General features: G+C 44.1%; 2 protein-coding genes across 54 annotated transcripts in view; one reads left to right on the top strand and one right to left on the bottom strand.

Moving 5' to 3' along the window:
* The window catches only part of TLR5 (toll like receptor 5), an 85,356-nt gene that overhangs the window by 15,500 nt on the left and 48,805 nt on the right, over positions 1-21,051 (top strand). For 39 of the 51 annotated variants that reach the window (XM_084978690.1, XM_084978689.1, XM_084978687.1 and 36 more), the window contains 3 exons: positions 2,078-7,462; positions 19,761-19,933; positions 20,112-20,234. In XM_084978690.1, the coding sequence (XP_084834816.1) occupies positions 2,082-4,652 (2,571 nt within the window). In that variant the 5' untranslated portion in view covers positions 2,078-2,081 and the 3' untranslated portion in view covers positions 4,653-7,462; positions 19,761-19,933; positions 20,112-20,234. 51 annotated transcript variants of the gene reach the window in all.
* The window catches only part of LOC110258817 (uncharacterized), a 270,157-nt gene continuing 253,611 nt past the window's right edge, over positions 4,506-21,051 (bottom strand). Inside the window, exon 33 of one of the 3 annotated variants that reach the window (XM_084979328.1) lies at positions 4,506-4,586. The gene's annotated coding sequence lies outside the window, so the exon portion shown is untranslated. Of the gene's footprint in view, positions 4,587-6,434; positions 8,399-21,051 lie in introns of those variants that run through there. The other 2 variants (XR_014817497.1, XM_084979327.1) reach the window with 2 other exon arrangements.

The following is a 21,051-nucleotide window of genomic DNA, read 5'->3' as shown; positions in this document are numbered from 1 at the left end:
GGCTAGTGTCAAACCTTTAGGAGAGGGGGGACCTGTGTTTGCCTTTGGTGGGTTCTTCTGCCAGGACTGGTTTCTATTTTCTTTTGGGTAATTCTTTTTTTTTTTTCTTTCTTTCTTTAATGGCTGCATCTGAAGCCTATGGAAGGTCCCAGGCCAGGGGCTGAATCCCAGTCACAGCTGCAACCGACAGCACAGCTGCAGCAATGCCAGATCCTTTTAACCCACCGTGCGGGGCCAGGGGTAGAACCAGCACTGGCTATTCTTCAGCTTATCACTTTGAACTTTTATCTGATTTTCCAAAATACCACCCCCCATCCTCCCGTGTCCCATCTATAAACACAAGTTTATAGCTCCCAGGTCCACCTGAATCCAAGAGAAATTCACTGAGAAGGAAAGTGGCTACTTTGATTCCGTTACTCATCCTTATCTCCCACAAAGAAACAATCACCAACCATGCAGGTGGAAATGAAAGTGAGATTTGAAGAATGTCTGGTTTTAAAAATCAGGGAACCTGTCGTGAAAGTGGAAAGAGACATCTGGAAGCTTTACATCTGTGGGCTCAGCACCCCTGTTTATAACGGATGTCTGAAATGACCCCTTTATCATGCTGAAGTGAAATTCATGGGTATAATCTACCTACACACATAATTTTTTAATTTTAATTTTTTATTACAGTATAGTTGATGTACAATATTGTGTTAGTTTTGGGTGTACAGTGAAGAGATTCAGTTTTATATATATGTAAGTATTATATGCATATTATATATAGTATATACATCATAACATGTACTATATATAATATTGTGTATATAATATATGTGGTATTATAGTTTATAGATACAATATTATATATAGACTATAGTATAATATACAGAGGTATGTATAATATATATATGATACATAATACTATAGTATTATGTGATACACACACACACACACATACACACACACACATAGAGCAAGTTGAAAACATCGCAGGCACCGAAGGTAGGGCTGCTGGCAGGTGGCTGACGTGAAGCTGGGAGGGACGGGCCCTCGTGTGTTTTCTCTGTACCTCTCTTGGCACCCAGCACAGTCCTGGGGACGTAACCAGACAGTTCCCCAGCGCCTTTTGCTGTGTGTGTTTGAGGCAAAATCCCAATCCAGAGAGTGAATTCACCTATTGGGCTTAGACCCTGGGCCTGGTTTTTATGTATTATTGTATATTCACAGGGTCACACAAGTGCCAGGTGTGCAGTAGGTGTTTGATACAGTCTTATTAAATGATGAAATCTGACTCTTTGTTCAGTGATGCAAAGTACCCACTTCTTATGTGATGGGCTGTCATGGGGAGGGAGGAAGCATGGATGACTGGAGATGAACTAGCATCCCTGACAAGTTAGAGGGGGAAGAATTCATTTATTTATTTTCCACCCCTCAACTGAGCCTGCTTGGGACTAGAATGGGGTCCCTGGCTGAGGAGAATTTATTATTAAGTATTGCTATTATTATTATTGTCTTTTTAGGGCCACACTTGTGGCATATGGAGATTCCCAGGCTAGGGGTCGAATCAGAGCTACAGCTGCCAGCCTACACCACAGAAACAGCAAAGCCAGCCGTGTGTGTGACCTATGCCACAGCTCACAGCAACGCGGGATCCTTAACCCACTGAGCGAGGCCAGGGATCGAACCTGCACCCTCATGGATACTAGTTGGATTTGTTTCTGCTGTGCCACAATGGGAACTCTCTGAGGCGACTTTAACACGTGTCTCCTCCTGCTGTTTTCTCCACCTCCCATCAGCAAAGCTTGAACGAATGAATGAATCTAGGAACTTATGAATGAACACAGAGTAACGCTGAGGATACTGTGAGATATTTCTCAAGTAAGTAGAATGGAGTTGATATGTAGAAAAACGCGGTGTAACCGGTAGAGTAAAAATACCAGCCAGTCTCTGCCAACAGCCAGGGCCGTGGGCCCAGAGGAACAAAGGCTCGAAGGGGATAGCCACGTCCTAGAGGACTCTCCCAAGCCCTAAGCATCTGTGTGCAGTGCCTGAGCTGAGATCCCCTGTTCTCTCTCTCCCTTCTTCTCCATAGGATCATGGGAGACTGCCTGGTCCTGCTCTTGACCTTGCTCGTGGCCAGTCCTGCACTTGGAATGCCTTCCTGCTTCTTTGATGGCCAGAGGGCTATCTATCGTGGCTGCAACCTCACCCAGGTTCCCCAGGTCCCCAGTGGCACCAAGAGCCTCCTGCTCAGCTTCAACTACATCAGGACGGTCACAGCTGGTTCCTTCCCCTTCCTGGAGGGGCTGCAGCTGCTGGAGCTCGGGACTCAGTTGACTCCCTTGAGCATTGACAGGGAAGCCTTCAGGAACCTGCCCAATCTCAGGATCTTGGACCTGGGCCATAGTCAGATCGCATTCTTGCACCCAGATGCATTTCAGGAACTGCCCCATCTCTCTGAACTTCGACTGTTTTCCTGTGGTCTCTCTGATGCTATCTTAAAAGATGGTTATTTCAGAAATTTGGCATCTTTAACTCGCTTGGACCTATCCAAAAATCAGATTCAGAGTCTTCACCTTCATCCTTCATTCCAGGAACTGAATTCCTTGAAGGCCATTGATCTGTCCCTCAACCAGATACCCCTTGTGTGCGAGCAGGGGCTCAAACCCCTCCAAGGGAAAACGCTCTCCTTTTTAAGCCTTGCGGATAATAACCTGTACAGTAGGGTCTCGGTGGATTGGGGGAAGTGTATGAACCCTTTCAGAAACATGGCCTTGGAAATGCTAGATGTTTCTGGCAATGGCTGGACAGCGGACACCACAAGGAACTTCAGCCAGGCCGTCAATGGAAGCCAGATTTCCTCCTTGGTTCTCGCCCACCACATTATGGGTTCTGGGTTTGGCTTCCATAACATCAAAGATCCTGACCAGCACACCTTTGCCAGCCTGGGCAGAAGCTCCCTGATACAGCTGGACCTTTCTCATGGGTTTATCTTCTCCCTGAACTTCCGACTCTTTGGGACCCTCAAGGAGCTGAAAGTTCTGAACCTGGCCTTCAACAAGATAAACAAGATTGCAGACCAAGCATTTCATGGACTTGACAACCTCCAGATTCTCAACATGTCATATAACCTTCTGGGGGAACTATATAATTCTAATTTCGAAGGACTGCCTAAGCTCGCTTATATTGATCTGCAGAAGAATCACATTGGGATCATTCAGGACCAAACATTCAGGTTCCTAAAAAAATTAAATACCTTGGATCTCCGGGATAATGCTCTTAAAACAATTCAGTTTATTCCGAGCATACCTACTCTCTTCTTGGGCGGCAATAAACTGGTGTCTTTGCCAAACATCAGGCTTACAGCCAACTTTATCCACTTATCAGAGAACAGGCTAGAAAATCTGGATAACCTCTACTTCCTTCTCCAGGTACCTCATCTCCAGATTCTCATTTTAAATCAAAATCGCTTTTCCAATTGTAACCAGAGGCATGCGCCTTCAGAGAATCCCAGCTTGGAACAGCTTTTCCTCGGAGAAAATATGTTGCAACTTGCCTGGGAAGCCGGCTTCTGTTGGGATGTTTTTAAGGGGCTTTCTCATCTCCAAGTCCTGTATTTGAATAACAACTACCTGAATTTCCTTCCACCAGGAGTCTTTCGCCATCTGACTGCACTGAGGGGACTCAGCCTCAGCTACAACAGGCTAACAGTTCTTTATCCGGGTGACTTACCTGCTCACCTCGAGGTCCTGGATCTATCCAGAAACCAGCTCCTCTCTCCCGATCCTGACTTATTCACCTCACTAAGTGCCGTGGACCTGAGTCATAACAAGTTTGTTTGTGACTGTGAACTTAGCACTTTTATCAATTGGCTCAATCAAACCAATGTCACGATATTTGGGTCTCGAGATGATATATACTGCATGTATCCGAGCTCGCTCGCTGGGAGTCCCCTCAACACCGTTTCCATGGCAGGTTGCAGTGAAGAGGAAGTCTTAGAGTCCCTGAAGTTTTCCCTTTTCATCTTGTTCACTGTCACCCTGACTCTGCTTTTCGTGGCCATCCTCGTAGTCATGAAGTTCCGGGGATTTTGTTTCATCTGTTATAAGAAAGTCCAGAGACTGGTGTTCAAGGACCCCAGCCTGGGAAGGGAATCAGATACATACAAATACGATGCCTACTTATGCTTTAGTGGTAAAGACTTTGAATGGGTGCAGGAGGCGTTGCTCAAGAACCTGGATGCCCAGTACAGCGACCAAAACAGATTGAACCTCTGCTTTGAAGAAAGAGACTTTGTGCCGGGGGAAGATCGCATCAGCAACATCCAGGATGCCGTGTGGAGCAGCAGGAAGGTTGTCTGTCTGGTGAGCAGACACTTCCTTAGGGACGGCTGGTGCCTGGAAGCCTTCAGTTACGCCCAGAGCAGGTGCTTAGCAGACCTGAATGGCACCCTCATCATGGTGGTGGTTGGGTCCCTGCCTCAGTATCAACTGATGAAGCATCAGTCCATCAGAGGATTTGTCCGGAAACAGCAGTACTTGAGGTGGCCTGAGGATCTCCAGGACGTCAGCTGGTTTCTCAACAAGCTCTCTCAATACATTCTAAAGAAAGTCAAGGAAAAGAAGAAAGACAGCGACATTCAGTTGCAAAGCGTGACCATCTCCTAGTCACGGGAGCAGTTTTTCACTTATCCCAAGTCACAGAGAACTCATCACCTTTTATTTCCACCAAGTTACCCTCTGGGGATCCTTTTTGGAAAACAACCCGAATCTCTTGATTTTTCAGAGCCACGTGATGTTTTGTCTCTCTGACCTCCAAATGAGAAGTGATTTATCTGGAAAAGTGCAGCTGCCCCCAGCGGTTTTCACTCTCCATTGATTCCCTTTGAGACCTGGTAAGACTGTTCTCTCCCTTTGCATCGACTGCAGAATTCATCCTAGTCATGGGAGGGGCCCCTGGAGAGAAGCTGCCGACAGCCAACACCCTTTCTCCAGCATTCAGTTCCAGAAGGGGCTGGCCTGGGACTCTGCAAAACAACACTCAGTAGAAAACGAACAGAAAAAGAGGCGTGCGTCCTATCTACCGTTGCCATGGGAACATCGCCATTGCTCAGCACGGGTCGTGCTCTGTCTCAGGGATCACAGGTGGCCCCAGAGAAGCTGGAGTGACAGTAACTGGATATCTTGTGGCCATAGGGCTCCTCTTCTTAGCTTCTGGGTCTAACCCTAGTGAGCAGTGAATATTTTTTTTCTTGCAAACTTTCAGTCTGGCCTTCAAGACCCTCAGTCACTTACACCAACCTGTTTCAACTTCATTCCCCCCCCCCCCCCCCATATCTCATTGATCAATTGCTCAGGCTGCTGCCGAAAGAACTTGGACCTTGGACCCAGATCCTTGTTTGAGTTCTGATTCGGCTACTCATGACTGTGTGACCTCAAGCCTGTTGTGCACCCTCACTGGGCCTGTTTTCTGTCCGTGTGATGGTATGTGTCTACCTCATAGAGCTGCTGTGAAAGGTTAATCAGACAAGGATATTAGGGCATCTCAGAGCTGACCCTTAGACACCCTAGTGGCCACGAGAAGGTACCTACAGCGGGGGGCCTTCTGGAGGCAGTCATGATTTCTTAGAAGTTGTATTTTTTTGTATCTTAAAAGAAATCTATATGTCTTTTGTATTTTTCCTGTTTATTTCAATATAGAAATGTGTATTTTTGCAAAAAGCATCAAGAAAATGTAAACCAGAGTCCCTATTGTGGCTCAGCAGAAACAAATCTGACTAGTATCATGAGGACAGAAGTTCGATCCCTGGCCTTGCTCAGTGGATTAAGGATCTAGACTTTCAGTGAGCTGTGGTATAGGTCACAGAGGTGGCTCAGATCCCAAGTTTCTGTGGCTAGGGTGTAGGCTGGCAGCTGTAGCTCTGTTTCAACCCCTAGCTTGGGAACATCCATATGCCTTGGGTGTGGCCCTAAGAAGATAAAGAGACAAAATAAATAAATAAAAATGAAAAAGTGGTGTCTGTAGGCTATATACTAGTGGTGTGACTGTTCGGCACACTGCTGACAAGCAAACGGAGGTTGAAAGTGCCAATGAAGTCCTTCCAAAAGCTGACAAACATGGTCCTGAAGGTGACCCCGAACCAGCAACCTTTCCTTTTCCTTCATGAAAAAGACCAAGGAAGAGAATGCACAGAAGGTGGCCAATGCACGAGGAATATGTACAATTTCAGTTATAATCAAGCAAGTACGAATCACAGAAGGAAATGCCACTTTTTGCCTAGCAAAGATGTTTAAAAGGTAGCGCCCCACCCAGCTGAGGTACGAGGAGGCTACTCCTCCATGACGCTTCCTTGATGGGGAGGGCAAATGAACAAATACAGCCCGTGGAGAGGGACTGTTCAGTAATTACACGTCTAGGAACCAATTCTAAGATAATGCAAGGTGCAAAGATTTAGGTGTGAAAATCTATAATTGCACAAATTATAATCTAAATGTCCATCAATAGCAAAGTAATTGAATTTTGAATTTGCAGGCCAAGATATTATGCAACCATGAAAAAATGAAAAAGTGACATATAAGCGTTTAGACATGCAGCAAGGATACAAAAGTATTTTGTTGATTTTGAGTTTTTAAATTTCCATATAATCATTATATAAACCCATAGGATTTGAAAAAAAATCACCATCCAGGTGATCTCCATTTACCAAGGAATACTTCGTCAAGTCACTGGAACCTTTGAGAGAGAGATCCCTCCTCTGTAAAATGGTGATAAAACCTAGCAGGATGGTTGCGAAGCTCAAATGAGATCACTCGTCTAGAAAGTTCCCAGGCCGGTGAGCAGAGTTCAGTGTCCCCTTCCCTTTTAGGGCACAGTTGCCTACATCTGGGGAAACTGCCACCAAAGCTCAATCCTCAGGCTTGCTATCCGAATGAGCGAGGGCCCCAACTAAGAGCCAGGCTTTCCTGTTACTCTTGCTCCAGCCACTCCACTGGCTGAAGGCAGTGAGGCCGGTCTCCGTGCCACACTGGGGACACACAACAGCTCTCGGGGCTGACATGCCCTACTGGAATCAAAACTGCGCCTGGGCAGGGGGCGGCTCCGACTTGGCGGCCTCCCTGCAATGATGGGACAGCTCCTTCCTGCGGCAAAGCAAGTGCAAGGAGCCCGCCCACGCGCAGACGGCGACGCCTGCACCCGCAGGCTTGCAAACCCTTCCCAGGCCCAGCGCAGGAGTCCAGGCTCAGAACGGCGGCGCGCTTGGAGGCGGGGCTTCCCGAGGAGCGAGGAGACCGAGCACCAATCGCGGGGCTCGGCCGCTTCTGGGTTTGGCTTGAAATTCTGCGGAAGCCTGAAGGCTCTTGCAGCGCTGACCCAGAGGGAGCTTGAGGATGCTTCAGGCTGGTGGCTGTGCTGGGGCCCGCGCGGAGAAGCTCGGGGGCCACGACGCCCGTCTGCTTGGACCATCTGCCGTGAGAAGGTGTGTGTTGCGGGGAAATCGAGGGGGCGAGGGAGGGAGCGACGCCCGTACAGGGTGCGGGCGGCGGGGGGGGTCCGAGAGGCTGCCGTTGCCCCGGGGCTGGGGCGGTTCTCAGCTGGGGCGGCGAGCGCGCGTGAAGCTGGGGAGCGGCAGGGCAGGGCTGGGAAGCGGCGAGCTGCACAAGGGCCGCGGTGCCTCGGCCCGGCGGAGGCCAGTCCTGACGCCTACTTTCCCCAGGTCCGCACCCGTGGTGCAGGCCCAGCACAGGTGCCTGGGATACGCAGCGGGGGAGGCAGGTCGGGCTTTGGCGCCCAGGTGCAGGTGGTCAGGGCTGCGTCTGGGATCCCCACCCTCTCATGCCCGCAAAGCGGCTCAGGTGTTGCTTCTTGGCACCAATGGCTTGTTCTGAGTCTTTTCTGCTCAGGATTTCTCATTTTTCTTTAAATAAAGCCCTGAACTTTTGCATTCATCATTGCTCTTCAATGTTTCTGGGTTGCCGTGATAACACTTGAATTGGAAAGATAGCTTGGTTTTCTTACAAGTTGAGAGACTCCGATCAAGGATTTCTTTTGCAGCCGTTTTAACAACTTTGCAGGCAATACTGGAAAAGGAGTGTCCAACTTGAGGTCCGGACCAGACTGGTCACACAGCCTCTTCCCAGCTTTGTGGCTGTGGCAGAGGTTGAATGTCAGTTTGTTCATCTCTAAAATAATAATGCTGGTGCATAGGACGTTTGTGTTAAAAGCCATTCAAATGTTAACTTTATTTTCTCAAAGCAGTGGGTGAAGCATTGTGATGATTTATTATGTAATAATTTGTAGTTATTGGTCAATCTGATTGATGTATGGCTTGGAAGGTTCTTCCTTGTGTGATTACTAACTACAGCTGTTCTTTTCGAACGCTTGCCTGGTGGGAATGGAGTACAGATTACTGGCACTATTGGAAAAACAGATATAAGATTGTGGATTACAAATATGTTATCTAAAAGATAGCACGTTCAAGCTGTGGAGTTGCAGTCTGAAGACTAGTAGGATTGTATTTTATTATTTATTTATTTATTTATTTTAGGGCCACACCTGGAGCATATGGAGGTTCCCAGGCTAGGGGTCGAATCGGAACCACAACTGCTGGCCTACACCACAGCCACAGAAGCTCAGGATCCGAGCTGCATCTGCGACCTACACCACAGCTCACAGCAATGTCCAGGAATCAAACCCGCATCCCCATGGATCCCAGTTGGGTTTATTAACTGCTGAGCCACGAAGGGAACTCCTGGACTAGTACAATTTTAAATGACCTTTCACAGGAAACCCCATACTTCAAGTCCATTAGTAATTTTTGGATTGTTTGGGCGTCTGCTGCTTTCAGGAAAGTCAGTGAAGGGGGAGGAAAATTATCAATTAACTTTGGTTCCAGCCTGATAGGTATCATTGGGCTTTTTTAAAACAGCAGCTGGGAAATTCCTTTGTGGTGCAGTGGCTTAAAGACCCAGTGTTTTCACTGCAGCAGCTTGGGCTGCTGCTGTGGTGTGGGTTCAGTTCCTGACCTGGCCTCAATCCCTGGCCAGGGAATCATCCACATGCTGATGCACCGCCCCCCCCCCCAAAAAGAGTTAACTACAATTGTTCTACTAACAAAATCAGACTTTTGTATCATTGGATTTCAGGTATTCATATTTAGAGAGGACTGTCAGACATATGTCTGAGAAACATAATGGTTGTCAGATATTCACTGACTTGACTACTGGTTGTTGATTTCTGAAGTGGGTTGATGAGATGACCTTAACAAAGCCTCTCTGGAGGCTATTTAGGGAAAAGGACAGTGGGTTGGTGGGATGCCATCAGAAGGCAGGAAATCATCTAGAGGACCTTTTGAGTTCTCTTCTAGTCTAGTGACTTGGGTTCAGGAGACTGGAAAATCGGCCCTTTTTACAACCTCTGTTTTGGGATTGTGTTCTTGTAAGCACTCTCAGTTTTTCAGTGACGTGTTATAAGTAAAACTCAAATTTGCGTCTTTTGGGGAATGAATGACCTGAAACCATTTCGCAAGTCAGCATGGAATTGTACCATGATAATTATTTTTCTGAATGATTTCACTGAGGCAGTTGGTAAGATCATACAGCTTGTTGGAAACATCAAGTTACTCATTCGGAAATGCTTCTTGAATGTTTATAATAAGGTGCCATTTTAAGTGTTGAAATTCAAAAGTGAATACAACTGACATCCCTGCTCTTTTCCAGCTTACATTCTGATAGAAAAAAAGGTAATAAATCTTCCATTAAGTGGTACTAAGTGCTATGGAGAGACATCAAGCGGAGAAAAGGGATAAGAAGTACTGAAGGTGGGAAAGGGGCGTTGCGGTGCTAATGAGATTGGTCAGGAAAGGCTTCTTGAGAAAAGACCGAAAGGCAGCAAGGGGCAAGCCATGGGACGTGGAGGGAAGACAGACCAGGTCGAGGGCATAGCAAGTGTCAGTGCCTGAAGCCGGATGGGGCCTGGTGGGTTCCCAAAAGAGCAGAGAGTCCTGTGGGACTGGATGAAAGGGCTCTGGAGGCCTTTGTTAAAAGACTGGGCCAAGAGATCAGGGAGGCAGCAGCAAAGGGGAAAAGGAGTGAGATTTTGGCTATCTTTTGAAGTAAGGTGAGGAGTTCCCTGGTCGCCTAGCAGGTAAAGATTTGGTGTTGTCATTGCTGAGGTGCCCATTGAATTCCTGGCCCAGAAACTTTCACATACTGCAGGCGTGGCCAAAAATAAATATCTTTCTTAAAAAGAAGGTAAGGCTAGGAGTTCCCATTGTGGCTCAGCAGGTTAAGAACCCGACTAGTATCCATGAGGATGAGGGTTCAGTCCCTGGCCTCACTCAGTGTGCTTACAATCCAGCATTGGAATGATGTGTGGTGTAGGTCACAGACACAGCTCAGATCTGGCATTGTTGTGGCTGTGGTGTAGGCCTGTAGCTATAGCTCTGATTTGATCCCTAGCCTGGGAACCTCCATAGGCTGCAGGCGTGGCCTTAAAAAAAATAAAACAGGAAAGAAAGAAAATAAGTCTAATGACAGGGATGTGAGAAAGAGGTGTCAGGATGATATAAGAATTAAGTTCTTATAATTGGAATGTTGTGAAGAGTCTTTTTTAAATTCTTTGAAAACAGTATTGTTGTGAGAACTATTTCTAGAACATTTGGTAATTCCAAACATCCACTTTCCAACCAAATCAAATTTGTTGAAGTAATTTTTAGTTTAGGCCCATCTATTGGAGTTTAGTAGTCTGTTTGTTGTATAGGTGTTTTGGTTTTCACTGGATTTGAGGTCTATGAATTTTATCCCAATTTCATGTCATTTTATTTTGTAAAAGTAATTTGACTACATGAATTAGCAATCATGTCTAAGCATTTTTTAAATTGTAATCAATTGTTAGTTCCCCAATACATTATTTTTCTACTGTACAGCATGGTGACCCAGTTACACATACATGTATACATTCTTTTTTCTCAGACTACTATGTTCCATCATAAGTGGCCAGACACAGTTTCCAGTGCTACACAGAGACTCTCATTACTAATCCATTCCAAAGGCAATAGTCTGCATCTATTAACCCCAAGCTCGCAATCCATATCTAAATTTTTCAATTAAGTCACAAATTTTAAACCTTCAGGAGTTCCCGTTGTGGCTGAGCAGTAACGAACCCGACTAGTATCCATGAGAATGCAGTTTGGATCCCTGCCCCTGCTAAGTGGGTTAAGGATCCAGTGTTGCTGTGAACTGTGGTTTAGGTCACAGATGCAGTTCGGATCCCACGTGGCTGTGGTGTAGGCTGGCAGCTATGGCTCCAATTCGACCCCTAGCCTGGGGACCTCCATATGCTGTGGGTTGGGCCCTAAAAAGACAAAAAGAAAATACAGATAATGTGCCAGATTTTTAAAAATCACAGCTTTATTGAGGGAGAACCCTCATAGCATATAATTCACCTACTTAAAGTGCACAGTTTAATTATTTTTAGTATATTCATAGAGTTGTGAGGCTATTATGGCAATCAATTTACATTTTAATCATCCCTTTATAATTTTTTTTGGCCATGCCTGAGGCATGTGGAAGTTCCCAGGCCAGGGATCTAACCCACACTATAGTATTGACCCAGTCACTGCAGTGATGCCAGATCCTTAACCCACTGCACCACAAGAGAACTCCCTTAATCATTCCTTTAAACTCCTACCTATTAGCCCTCAGTCCCCTCTCCCCACAGATCTCCCTCCCCTGAACCCCAGCCCCAGGCAACTACTAACCCGCTATCTCTGTTGGGTTGCCTGTTCTGGATATTTCAAATACATGAAGTCATGTGATATGTCCCCTTTTGTGACTGGCCTCTTTCACTTGGCATAATGTTTTCAAGGTTTATTGTCAAATACTATCCCATCATATAGGTATATTTTACCTGTTCATTAGTTGATGGCCATTTGGGTTGTTTCTACTTTTTGGCTATTATTAATGATGTTGCCATAAATTTCCAGGTCAGGGATAGAACCTGCACCATTGCAGTGACAATGCCAGATCCTTAACCTGTTGTATCACAAGGAACCCTCTGACTGGGTTTGGTTTTCATGAGAACTTAGCTGTCCTGTGGAGATGAGCTGGGATGGAGTGGGCCATTCAGACTGGGGAGCACTCTGTAGTGCCCCTGAGATCTGTGCCCCGGGCCGGTCTGCCTCAGCTCTCAGGTTTTACATTCAACCTGAATACTGACCACCAGTTTAGATCTTTTAGGTTATTTTATTTTATTATATTTTTATTGCCGTACCTGTGGCATATGGAAGTTTCTGGGCCAGCCATTGAATCCAAGCTTCAGCTGCAGCCCGTGCCACAACTGTGGCAATGCCAGATTCCTTAGCCCACTGCACCAGCCCAGGGATTGTATCCACAGCAACCTAACTGTAGTGGGATTCTTAACCCACTGTGCTTCAGCACGAGTTCTTGTAAGTTATTTTAAATAACAGTAAAATGAGGTGATTGACTTGTGCATTCTTTTGTCTTAAAAGCAAAGTACAGGAGTTCCTGCTATGGCTCAGCAGAATCGAGCCCAACTAACATCCATGAGGGTGCTGCTTCGATCCCTGGCCTTGCTCAGTGGGTTAAGGATCTGTTGTGGCCGTGAGCTGTGGTGTAGATTGCAGACACAGCTTGGATCCCTCGTTGCTGTGGATGTGGTGTAGGCCAGCAGCTGCAGCTCCAGTTTGATCCCTAGCCTGGGAAACTCCATATGCTGTGGGTGTGGCCCTTAAAAAGCGGGGGTGGGGGTGAAGTACAAAGAGATTGATCCCCTGAGGAAGCACTTTAGTTAAGATTATATTGAAGGACTTAATTACCTGTCAACATTTCTAAAATGGAGTACTGTGAATTCTTTTTTTCTTTCTTTTTTAACTCTTTAGGGCCACACCTGCGGCATATATAGGTTCCCAGGCTAGGGGTCGAATAGGAGTTGTAGCTGCTGGCTTACACCACAGCAACTCGGGATCTGAGCCATTTCCTCGACCTACACCACAGCTCACTGCAACACTGGATCCGTACCCCACTGAGTGAGGCCAGAGATCGAACCTGAAACCTCATGCTTCCTGGTTGGATTAATTTCCGCCGCACCATGATATATTCGTTATGTGGATATGGATCTTGGCCATCTGGTCCAGGCAACAGGTACTTGTGCAAAAGCTTTCTTCAACAGTAACAGGCAACCTTTAAACTGGGATTTCTAGGCTAGAGAAATGTCTTGGATGTGACTATATTAAAACCTGTGGGGAAACCGATGTTCTTGGAAATTGAGGCTGGTGATTCAGAAGCCTTGAAGAGGCTGTGACAGAAAGGGGGCCAATGAGATCCTCTAGTCTCATCGTTTGCACCTGAAATGCTTCAGTGACTTGTTCCAGGCCTCCTAGCTGACTGGTAGGGAGCAAAGCACATCCAGAGTCTAGTTTCTCTGGTGCAGAGCAGTGTCTTTGCTTTCCTGTTGTACCAAGAAAGGAGAGAAAATCTCACACACTAAGTACACTAAGGCTTATCATTTTTAAAGTAAAAAGTTTTTTTTTTTTTTTTTTTTTTAAGACAAAAACACGGAGTTCCCATCATGACTCATTGGTTAACGAACCTGAGTAGTATCCATGAGGATGCGGGTTTGATCCCTGGCCTCTCTCAGTGGGTTTAGGATCTAGTGTTACCATGAGCTGTAGTGTATGTCGCAGATGTGGCTCAGATCCCGCGGTGCTGTGGCTGTGGTGTAGGCCTGTGGCTACAGCTCTGATTAGACCCCTAGCCTGGGAACCTCGACATGCCATGGGTGCAGCCATAAAAGGAGAAAGACCACACACACAAAAAAGTTAAAAACACAAGTTAATTAAATTTGTATTTCAGATGAACAATGCATAATTTTTTAAAATAAACTTTGTAATTGAAGAATAACGTACATTCAAAAATATACACAAATCAAGTGCAAACTCCATGAATTTTCACAAAGTCAGCACAAAATGTGTAACCAGCCCTCCTGTGCCACCTTCTCCAAGTCATCACTTCCCAGGACAATGGCAACCACTATTCTGACTTGTCATTTTTTAAAAATTTCTTTATGTATATATTTTTTCTACTGCACAGCATGGTGACCCAGTTACACTCACATGTATACATTCTTTTTTCTCACATTACGTGTTCCATCGTAATTGACTAGACAGAGTTGCCAGTGCTACACAGCAGGATCCCATTGCTAATCCATCCTGAAGGCAACATTCTGCATCTATTTACCCCAAGCTCCCAGTCCCTCCCACTCCCTCCCCTTCCCCCTTGGCAACCACAAGTCTATTCTCCAAGTCTATGATTTTCTTTTCTGTTGAAAGGTTCCTTTGTGCCATATATTAGATTCCAGATACAAGTGATTCTATATGGTATTTATCTTTCTGATTCTGACTTAATTCACTCGGAATGAGTCTCTAGTTCCATCCCTGTTGCTGCAAATGGCATTATTTTGTTCTTTTTTATGGGTGAGTAGTATTCCATTGTGTATATACACACCACATCTTTCTTAGCCAATCATCTATCAGACATTTGGTCAATTGCATGTCTTGGCTATTGGGAATAGTGCTGCAATGAACATGCAGGTGCATATGTCTTTTTTAAGTAGAGTTTTGTCCGGATATATGCCCAAGAGAGGGATTGTTGGGTCATATGGTAGTTCTATGTATAATTTTCTAAGGTTCTTCCATACTGTTCTCCATGGTGGTTGTACCAACTTACATTCCCACCAACAGTGCAAGAAGGTTCCCTTTTCTCCACACCCCCTCCAGAATTTGTTATTTGTGGACTTATGAATGATGGTCATTCTGACTGGTGTGAGGTGTTATCTCATAGTAGCTTTGATTTGCATTTCTCTCATAATCAGTGATGTTGAACATTGTTTCATGTGCTTGTTGGCCATCTGTACATCTTCCTTGAAGAAATGTCTATTGATGTCCTTTGCCCATCTTTCAATTGGGTTGTTGGCTTTTTTGCTGTTGAGCTGTATAAGCTGTTTATATATCAGCTGTTTATATATTTTAGAGATTAGGCCCTTGTCAGTTGCATCATTTGAAACTATATTCTCTCATTCCGTAAGTTATCTTTTTGTTTTCTTTTTGGTTTCCTTTGCTGTGCAAAAAACTAGGTCCCATTGGTTTAGTTTTGCTATTGTTTCTGTTGCTTTGGGAGACTGACCTGAGAGAACATTTGTAAGGGTGATGTCAGAGAATGTTTTGCGTACATTCTCTTCCAGGAGTTTGATGGTGTCTTGTCTTATATTTAAGTCTTTCAGTCATTTTGAGTTTATTTTTGTGCATGGTGTGAGGGTGTGTTCTAGTTTGATTGATGTGCACGCACCTGTCAAGGCTTCCCAGCAATGTTGGCTGAAAAGACTGTCTTTTTCCCATTTTATATTCTTGCCTCCTTTGTCAAAGATTAATTGACCGCAAGTGTCTGGGTTTATTTCTGGTTTCTTTATTCTGTTCCATTGGTCTATATGTTTTGGTAGTAATACCACACTGTCTTGATGACAGTGGCATTGTAATATTGCCTGAAGTCTGGGAGAGAGATGCCTCCTGCTTGGTTTTTGTTCTTCAGAATTGCTTTGGCAATTCTGGGTCTTTTGTGGTTCCACATAAATTTTGGGATTGTTTGTTCTAGCTCTGTGAAAAATGTCATGGGTAATTTGATAGGGATTGCATTGAATCTGTAGATTGCTTTGGGTAGTATGGCTATTTTTACAATATTAATTTTTCCAATCCAGGAGCATGGAACATCTTTCCATTTCTTTACATCTTCTTTTATTGCCTTGATTAATGTTTTATAGTTTTCAGCATACAGTTCCTCGTTTACCTCCTTGGTCAGGTGTATTCCCAGGTATTTGATTTTTTTGAGGTGCAATTTTAAAGATATTGTATTTTGTATTCCTTTTCTAATATTTCATTTTTAGTATCCAGAAATGCGACTGATTTCTGAATGTTCATCTTATATCCTGCTACTTTGCTGAATTTGTTGATCAGCTCAAGTAGTTTTTGGGTTGAGTCCTTAGGGTTTTCTATATATAGTATCATGTCATCTGCATACAGTGACAGTCTTACCTCTTCTCTTCCTATTTGGATGCCTTTTATCTCTTTTGTTTGATTGCTGTGGCTAGGACTTCCAGTACTATGTTGAATAACAGTGGTGAGAGTGGGCATCCTTGTCTTGTTCCAGATTTTAATGGGAAGGGTTTCATCTTTTCTCCATTGAGTATTATATTTGCTGTGGGTTTGTCATAAATGGCTTTGATTATGTTAAGGAATGTTCCCTCTATACCCACTTGGGTAAGAGTTTTTATCATGAAGGGATGTTGGACTTTGTCAAATGCTTTTTCCGCATCTATTGAGATAGTCATGTGGTTTTTGACTTTTCTTTTGTTAATGTGGTGTAAGACATTGACTTACGTATGCTGAACCATCCTTGTGAACCTGGGATGAATCCCACCCATCCTCCTCAAGTTTTTTCAAAAGTTGAAGAAGGAACACTCCCAAAGACATTCTGTGATGCCACCATCGCCTTAATTCCAAAACCAAAGATACCACCAAAAAAAAAAAAAAAAAAACTATGGACCAATATCTTTGATGATGAATTTAGACGCAAAAATTCTCAACAACATTTTAGCCAACTGAATCCAACAACATGTCAAAAAGATCATGTATCATATCCTGACTTTTCAAAACAAGGCTTAGGTCTGCCTGTTTTTGAACTTTGTAGAAGTGGTATCACATGGTGATAGATGTGTGCGTATCTGGTTTTTTGTGCTCAGACTGTTTTCCCTCTTCTTCCCCAACTTTTTGCTTTGTTTTTCCACATTACTTATTTCTTTTGCCTCCTTTTTTGCTTTAAGACTTGAGGTATGATTTTCATACAGTAAATTCATTTTACCTGTAGGTTTTGGGTTCTGGTCACTGTATTGTTATGTAATCACCATCAAAATCTAGAACATCGCCCTAAAAAAAGTTTGAATCCTTTTGCAGCTGATCCCCTGCGGCAGTTCCAGGCCGTCAGTTTCCTTTCTTTCACTAGAGGTCGGCCTTTTAAAATTTTTCATAAGGCAGAATCATATAGTATGTAGCCTTTTGGTGTTTGACCTCTTTCATTTAGCACAGTTCAACAGAATGTTTCTGAGATTGGTCCATGTGTTGTATTCATTGCTGTGTTATTCCACTGTAGGAATGCACTGTTTCTCCATTCTGTTGATAGACATCTAGGTTGTTTCTCCCTTTATACTATTATGAGTACTGCTGCTTTGACTATTCTGATTTGTACCAGAAGGTATATATGTGTGCATTTCTGCTGGGTGTGCATGGAGACATGGGACTGCTCAGTTCAGCTTTAGTAGATACTGCCAATAGCTTTCAAAGCGGTTGTACAAGTTCACACTCCAACCAATCTGTGTATGAAAGTTCTGGCTTTTCTCTATCTTCACCAACACCTGATGATTACCTTTCTATTTTAGCCATTCTATAAATTAATAGTTTAGAACAAGGCCACATATTGAATGAGAGAAGATATTTGAAAACAGTGTATCTGATAAGGGGTTAATATCCAAAATATACAAAGAGCTTACATACCTAGACATCAGAGAAAAAAAATAACCTGATTAAAAAAGAGGCAGGGATCTGAATAGACATTTTTCCCAAGGACTACATACAGATACATACAAATGGTCAACAGATACATGAAAAGAAGCTCCACATCACTAATCATGAGCGAAGTGCAAATCCAAACCCCAATGAGGAATTTCCCCGGTGGCGCAGCAGGTTAGCTGTGGCTCAAGCCACAGCTGCAGTGCAGGTTGGATCCCTGGCCCAGGAATTTAGGCATGCTGCAAGTGTGTCCAAAACCAACAACAAAAAAATAAAAAACCCAGGACAAGATATCACCTCACATCTGTCAGGATGACTATCATTCTTATTTTGGCCACTCCCAAGGCATATGGAAATTCCTGGGCCAGAGGTCAAACCCAAGCCACAGTTGTGGCCTATGCTACAGCTGTGGCAATGCCAGATCCTTCACATGCTGCACCAGAGCAGGAACTCCTGAAAGGCTATTATTTTTTCTTTCTAGAGCTGCACCTGTGGTATATAGAAGTTCCCAGGCTAGGGGTTGAATCAGAGCTACAGCTGCCAGCCTCCACCACAGCCACAGCAATGCCAGATCCCAGCCACGACTGTGACCTACACCATAGCTCATGGCAGTGTGGCTCATGGCAACAAGGGGAACTCCTGAGAAGCTATTATTAACGATAACAAATAAGTGTTGGTGAGAATATGGAGAAAAGGATAACCGTGTGAAGTGTTGGTGGGGGTGGAAATTGGAATAGCCACTGTGGAAAACAGCATGGAAATTCCTCAAAAATTCAAAAATAGGGGGAGTTTCTATTGAGGCTTAGTGATTAACGAACCTGACTACTATCCCAGAGGATGCCAGTTTGATCCCTGGCCTTGTTCAATGTGTTAAGGATCTGGCATGGCTGTGGCTGTGGTGTATGCTGGTGGTTACAGCCCCGATTCGACCCCTAGCCTGAGAACCTCCATGTATTAAGGGTGAGGCCCTAAAAAGACAAAAGACAAAAAAAAAATTTAAAAAATTAAAAACAGGGAGTTCCCTGGTGGTCTAGTGGTTAGGATTTGGCACTTTCACTGCTGCAGCCCAGGTTCGGTCCCTGGCCTAGGAACTGAGACCCCACATCAAGCCGCTGCACGATGCAGCCAAAAAATTAAAAAGAGAACTGCAGTATGATCCAGCATTTCTGCTCCTTGAGTGTTTATCCAAAGAAAACAGAAACTCTAATTAGATAAGATGTATGCACCCCTTTGTTTATTGAAGCATTATTTATAATAGCCAAGATATTGAAGCAACCTTAGTGCCCATCAGTGGATAAATGAAAAGAAGACGTGGTGTGGTATGGTGTGTGTGGTATGTAACAACGACAAGAAAACCTCATAGAAAAAGAGATTAGGGGTAGAGTCTTAGGTAACCAGAGGCTGGGGGAAGGGGAATTGGATGAGGCCACTCAAAAGGTCCTAAGATTAACAGTTTTAAGTAAAGTACACTGTGATAAATAAATATAATTAGCACCACTGTGTTATTTATGAATGTCACTAAAGTAAATCTTTAGAGTTATCATCATTAGAAAAATAACTTTTTCTGTTTAATTTTTTACCTATATATGAGATGGATGCTTACTAAATGTGGTGTGATAATCATTTCATGATGCATGTAAGTTAAATCATTATGCAGTATACCTTAAACTTACACAGTGCTGTATGTCAATTATAGCTTAGTAAAACTGGAAGGGAAAAAAAGAATGAAAAAAATCACAACAAATGTCCAGCTATTTTATAGGCATTTTTCAAAAGCAAACTCTGGTATTAGGTGGGGGTTTTATTTTACTGACATATTTTTTTCTGATTTCCTTTAATAAAAGCAATTAAAATTCTGTATTATACTGCGATGGGTAGAATAATTAAAGTCCAGATTCTGAGTATTATTCAGAAGATTGAATTTCCACAATGTAATAGGATACCGGATTTTGCGTTGCCAGTGTTATGGTGTTTGGAGGGAGAAAAATGGGGAAGGGGGAGTGGTTAAAGATGACCTAAGTGGAGTGCTTAGTTGAAATTTGTTTTGCCTTGAATCCACTGAGAAACTTGTTTAGCTCCTGTAAATACTGCTTTTAGTCTGGAGGCGGTGGCTCCTGTAGCGGGCTTCTCTCTTGATTTTTAGTGAGGTGCTGGCAGAAGAGTCCATGGTATGTCTCCAGAAATCCCTGAATCACCTTCGTGAAATACAGGAATCGACTGGGCTTCCAGAGGACCAGCGGTTACAAAGAACAGAGGTTGCAAAGAAGCGTGTCAAGGCGCGTTGAGGAGTACTGGTCTCTTTGCAGTGGGTCGGAGGTGAGGATGCTGGTGTCTCATCGAAGATCACATATAGAAGTGACACAGGCTATTCCTGGTTTGGTTTGCTTTTAAGCCCTTAAAATTTTGAAATTAGGATGGTTTTAGTGTTGTTTGTTGTGTGAGGCCAATGGGGAGAAAAAGCTGAACTTTCATGGGACTGTTTTCTCCCTTGTAGGTCCTCCTGGATATGATGATTGCTGAAGGGGAAACACTGAAGAAAAGGCTCATCGAAAACATAGCCATCTGTCAAAAAGAGCTGAATACTCTGTGCAGTGAGTTACATGTCGAGCCATTTCAGGTACATGGCAGGGTGTCAGGGGATCCTGCTGGGTCTGAACTTGAGGGAAGAACTTTGATTTGGGGCTGCAGGTGCAAGGTCTCCTTGTAGGACTAATGTGGGACAGGAGGAATGGGGAAAACATACAGCTACTTACTTGGTTCCGGGAAAGTAATTTTCACAAGCTGCCTTGTTGAGAGGTGAAGCAGCTAATAAGTGTTGCAATGTTTTAATCAAAAAACAAGCTTCCTCAGAGTTCCTGTCGTGGCGCAGTGGAAACAAGTCCAACTAGGAACTATAAGGTTGTGGATTCAATCCCTGGCCTTGCTCAGTGGGTTAAGGATCTGGTGTTGCCATGAGCTGTGGTGTAGGTGGCAGAGGCGGTCCAGATCTGGCATGGCTGTGGTGGGTCATTGTAGCTCCAATTTGACCCCTAGCCTGGGAACTTCCATATGCTGCGGGTCCGCCCCTAAAAAGAAAAAGAAAAAGAAAAAACAAAAAAACCAAAAAAAACCACCAAGCTTCCTCTCACTATCAATTTGTAGAACATAAAATTGTTTAAAACCAGGAGCTAGGCATAACTGATATAATTCCATTCTTTCTTTGGTTTCCTAAGTAGCTCTTTGCATTTTTTTTTTCAAAGTGTCTACTGATATAAGGGAAAGTTACCCCCAAAACCTGCCTTTGTGAGCTTTCATATCTGAAAGCTGCACATGACTGAATCATCCAGAATGGCCACTTGAGAAAAAAATGTTTCTGCAGCTAAAGTATCAAGGGAGCATAATCAAACTCAGGGCCTGCTCTGCTTACCTGTCCACCCTACTGAGAGCTTCCTGTC

This window comes from Sus scrofa, chromosome 10, assembly GCF_054392235.1.
Source record: "Sus scrofa isolate SSC_HxYL_T2T_F1_AM1 chromosome 10, Sscrofa_HxYL_maternal_Yorkshire_Landrace_v2.0, whole genome shotgun sequence".
Lineage (NCBI taxonomy): Eukaryota > Metazoa > Chordata > Mammalia > Artiodactyla > Suidae > Sus > Sus scrofa.
The sequence above is the reverse complement of the archived record's forward strand: the minus strand, read 5'-3'. Positions and strand labels throughout refer to the sequence as shown.